This window comes from Varroa jacobsoni, unplaced genomic scaffold (assembly GCF_002532875.2).
Source record: "Varroa jacobsoni isolate VJ856 unplaced genomic scaffold, vjacob_1.0 scaffold_977, whole genome shotgun sequence".
Taxonomy (NCBI): domain Eukaryota; kingdom Metazoa; phylum Arthropoda; class Arachnida; order Mesostigmata; family Varroidae; genus Varroa; species Varroa jacobsoni.
In genome coordinates this window covers 31211-34747 of record NW_019213879.1, presented here as the reverse complement: position 1 = coordinate 34747, position 3537 = coordinate 31211, and the positions used below count along the sequence as shown (strand labels likewise).

General features: G+C 35.5%; 1 protein-coding gene across 1 annotated transcript in view; it reads left to right on the top strand.

Moving 5' to 3' along the window:
* Positions 1-1190, top strand: part of LOC111265516 (uncharacterized) — a 7051-nt gene extending 5861 nt beyond the window's left edge. The window contains exons 8-9 of the mRNA XM_022842271.2: positions 235-375; positions 540-1190. Coding sequence (XP_022698006.1) covers positions 235-375; positions 540-617 — 219 coding nt within the window. The 3' untranslated portion in view covers positions 618-1190. The remainder of the gene's footprint in view (positions 1-234; positions 376-539) is intronic.
* Positions 1191-3537: the final 2347 nt, after the last annotated feature.

The window sequence follows — 3537 nt, the reverse complement described above, 5'->3', positions numbered from 1 at the left end:
TAGTATATCTACAACAAATATATTAATGGGATTTATAGAGGGTAAAATGACAGATTATACTTTTGGTAACTAAAGAAAAGGTTGTGTTACCTTTTTTTCTAGTTCGTTTCAAAGCTGGAGTTAATGATGCTGAGTTGTGACTAAACGTGAATAGAAACCTTATAAGCGTGTCATTAGATATTAAACCGTGTGTGAACCCCTATGTGTTGCATATTTAATCTCCCTTCCATTCAGAAATCTGAAGGAGCTTCCGCATCCGGAGGTTGCCGTTGCAGTGGAGGCAAATCATGTCAGAAATGCAAATGTACAAAAGCCGGTTCTACCTGTTCAAGTTTATGCAAATGCGGTGCTCAGTGCTATAATTCACCCATTCAGGTAGGTTTAAGAAAAACATTGTTAGACAACGTTAGGTTTTCACATTTCGACATTTCTATTGGGGTACACTATTAGAATGCATGGAAATAGGATGTCCTATTTTAATCATTGAGTGCTGGTGTTATGTTTACTTGTGTATTTTGTTGTTCATAATTGAATTTCAGACTGACGACGTCGCTCAACGAATACCCGCTGTGATCTCAAATATGATTGAATCCGTAGAAAATCACAAACTCTATTAGAAATTTTGAAAGCACCCATCCCGCTAATCGGGCTACTTTCCGTCCAAAGCAGCCCAGAAAAACTGATGGACTCGATCGGTTGATTAAGGCCACCTGCTATTTTTCTCTTTTTAGGGAATTTAATCACAGTCATCGTCGAAAAGAATCATTCAGATTCACCATTTGATGTAGACAGTGTGGCTTCATTTGATTCTGCTGACATAGTTGTAAATATTGTACATAGATCGATGGCACATGACAAACGGAATAAGTCACCGTGAAATGAAATCTGCTTTTAGTTGGGACTTGCGCTGGTACCCGATATCCATTTTGAATTTTCGTTGTGAGAACATGGACATTTTTAAGTACATAATAATATATCCTCAACATGTAGCGGAGGAGGACCGATAAATACGCGACTAAAAAGAGATCGTTGATTGAATTGAAAAAAAAGGCCAATATCGGTCAATATAAAAGTAATGAACGACACTCAAGAAGAAGCGTCCAGTTGAGCAAACGAACGTGTCATCATAGATATTTCTATTTGTTTGGCATATATATACATATAAATATATTTATATATATGTTAAAGTACTTTGGTGTTGTATATATATATATATATACCATATTTAAGTCCAGGATCGGGCAGAACTTAATTCGTAATTCCAGTCAGTGTATGCCAGGTATAGTTTGCGTTCAGCGATCTTAATTTAAGGATCCATCCTTTATTTTCTTGCATAATAGATGACCCGATGTGTTTAATTGCTCTACGAAGCTTCCGACATTGAGTTATTGTCACTAATACGTTATTTGATCGTATTAGCGTTTGCTTGGTAATGGGATTAGCGAAATACTCTTTATACTATTCGTTTTCAGAGCTTGCATTCTAAGGTCTCAGACATTATGCTAACTGTGGATGTTGGTGACGTGTGACATAAGGGTTTTAGTTATTTTGGTTACGGTAAATTGCGGTATTTATTAAGACGTCGTCTGAGAGGTAGAAAGTAGTACGATCAGGATTGCAAGACTCAGTCTCAAAATGTTTGGCAGTTAGGTGGGTGATTTAGAAAACGGTATTTAAATAAAACAAAAAGCCCATCATGTAATTAGAACACGGTTTTTGTCACAGCGTGGTAGGAGGAATGGGCGCAAGAACATAGATATACTTTTTAATCACTATCGAGTGCTTATTTCTAATGAAGTGTTTTAGTGAAAATATTGATCCATTGTACACTAACGCCCACAGGAGTCTGCATAACTTAGCTGAAAATTAAGAAACTCCATATAAGAAATCTAGTTAATCCGTGATATTAGACGTTCTTTGAAATCTTTCCTGGGCCGCTCACCAAAAATTATTTATTCTGGATTTTTTTATTATTATTATATGTCGCAAAAAAACGCATTTCGGCCACATTACTGCTAATTTGGTTTAGACTGATATTAATGCTTCTCTTTCGTGATAGGTGTTTAATCAGTATTGTGATTTTAATAAATCAATTTTCGGTTTTGTTCCGTCGCCAACCAAAAATTAGATTCATGTTCTTACACATTGTTTAGACTTGCGGTTAGCTGATTTTTTTGTTAAAACAATTGTAGGAGCTAGAACATGATCAGATAGCTGGTAAACGCGGAGCCCCTAAACACGCCACTTAATACCTACAAAGGTGGAGTGTTTAAGAGCGTAACCATCATCACGGAGACTCAACTAGAGAACTGGTTTACTTGACAACACGATCCACTTTACAAGTCATGCCCCGACTCCTTCTGCAGGGTATTCAGTACAGATTCGTCAAATTAAGTACATATGGTAGTAAAATCAAATTGGTACATAATAGATTTAGATAATTAACTTAGGACGAAATCTATGCCTTGTTCGAAAAGCTTATTAAAGATACGTTAAGATACTACATTTTTCAATTAGCTTGCGGTAAAAAAAAAATCTTTTTAAAAATTGGGAATTGCAAAATAAACAAAATGTTTAAAGATTTCTAAGGTTGAATTTGAAGACATTGAAGATAAATATACCTATTAATGCTGTGGGTTATTTTTCCAATAAACAGCAGTACTGCTACATTTAAAACGGGGAAAATAGAGAACCATTGATCGTTGCATCCCCTAAAAAATATGTTGCAGTTTTATTTGGTCATGTGGACCATCGCATACTTGTGTTGAATTTTTTTCGAGATAGATGAATGCTATTCGTGCACGTGCTAGTGTTAAATTCTTACATATTATGCAGGTTATAACCCCACATAACTATTTTAAAAATGACTTTGTTGTTGTTACTGTGTGTACAGACAAACCGTTAGGGAAATCATGAACTTGACAATTTGCTGTTGGAGTAAACAGCGTCGAGATACCGAGCTATGAACCCACACACAGCCCAATTCAGTGTCACTACTTTGAACTATTTATCACGATAATTTAGGGCGCGTAATAATTTCAAAATGTCTTGTGTTATGATACAGGCTCTTTAATCGGTGGGCTTTCAGTGCTTGACGACAAATCTTCAACACAACTATAGAACTCTTTTCAGGGTCTACGTTTTTTACTTAGTCAAACAGCATATACTTTATTATTGTAATAGTATGTTGTTTATTGAATACCTGTGTGAACTTTGAATTCATGACTGTATGAAGTACAATTATATAATTTTTCGTTCTACTTGTTGATACCAATTCCAGGTATTATTGAGTATCAAATTCATTATTTAGGACATTTGGGTAGTCTACAACTGAAAATCCTATTTTGAGACAGTTGTATTGTAGCGAAGAATTTGATTATGGATGAACATTTAAAAATAGTAGTAGACCTTTACAATCGTGTAGAAATAATGGCCTACGACAAACGTCCAACTGGACTTACATGGGCGGCACAAACAACGCAACAGAATGCTGTGTCGACAAATCTAGGTAGCATCTTGCATGCTGTGTCTAATATA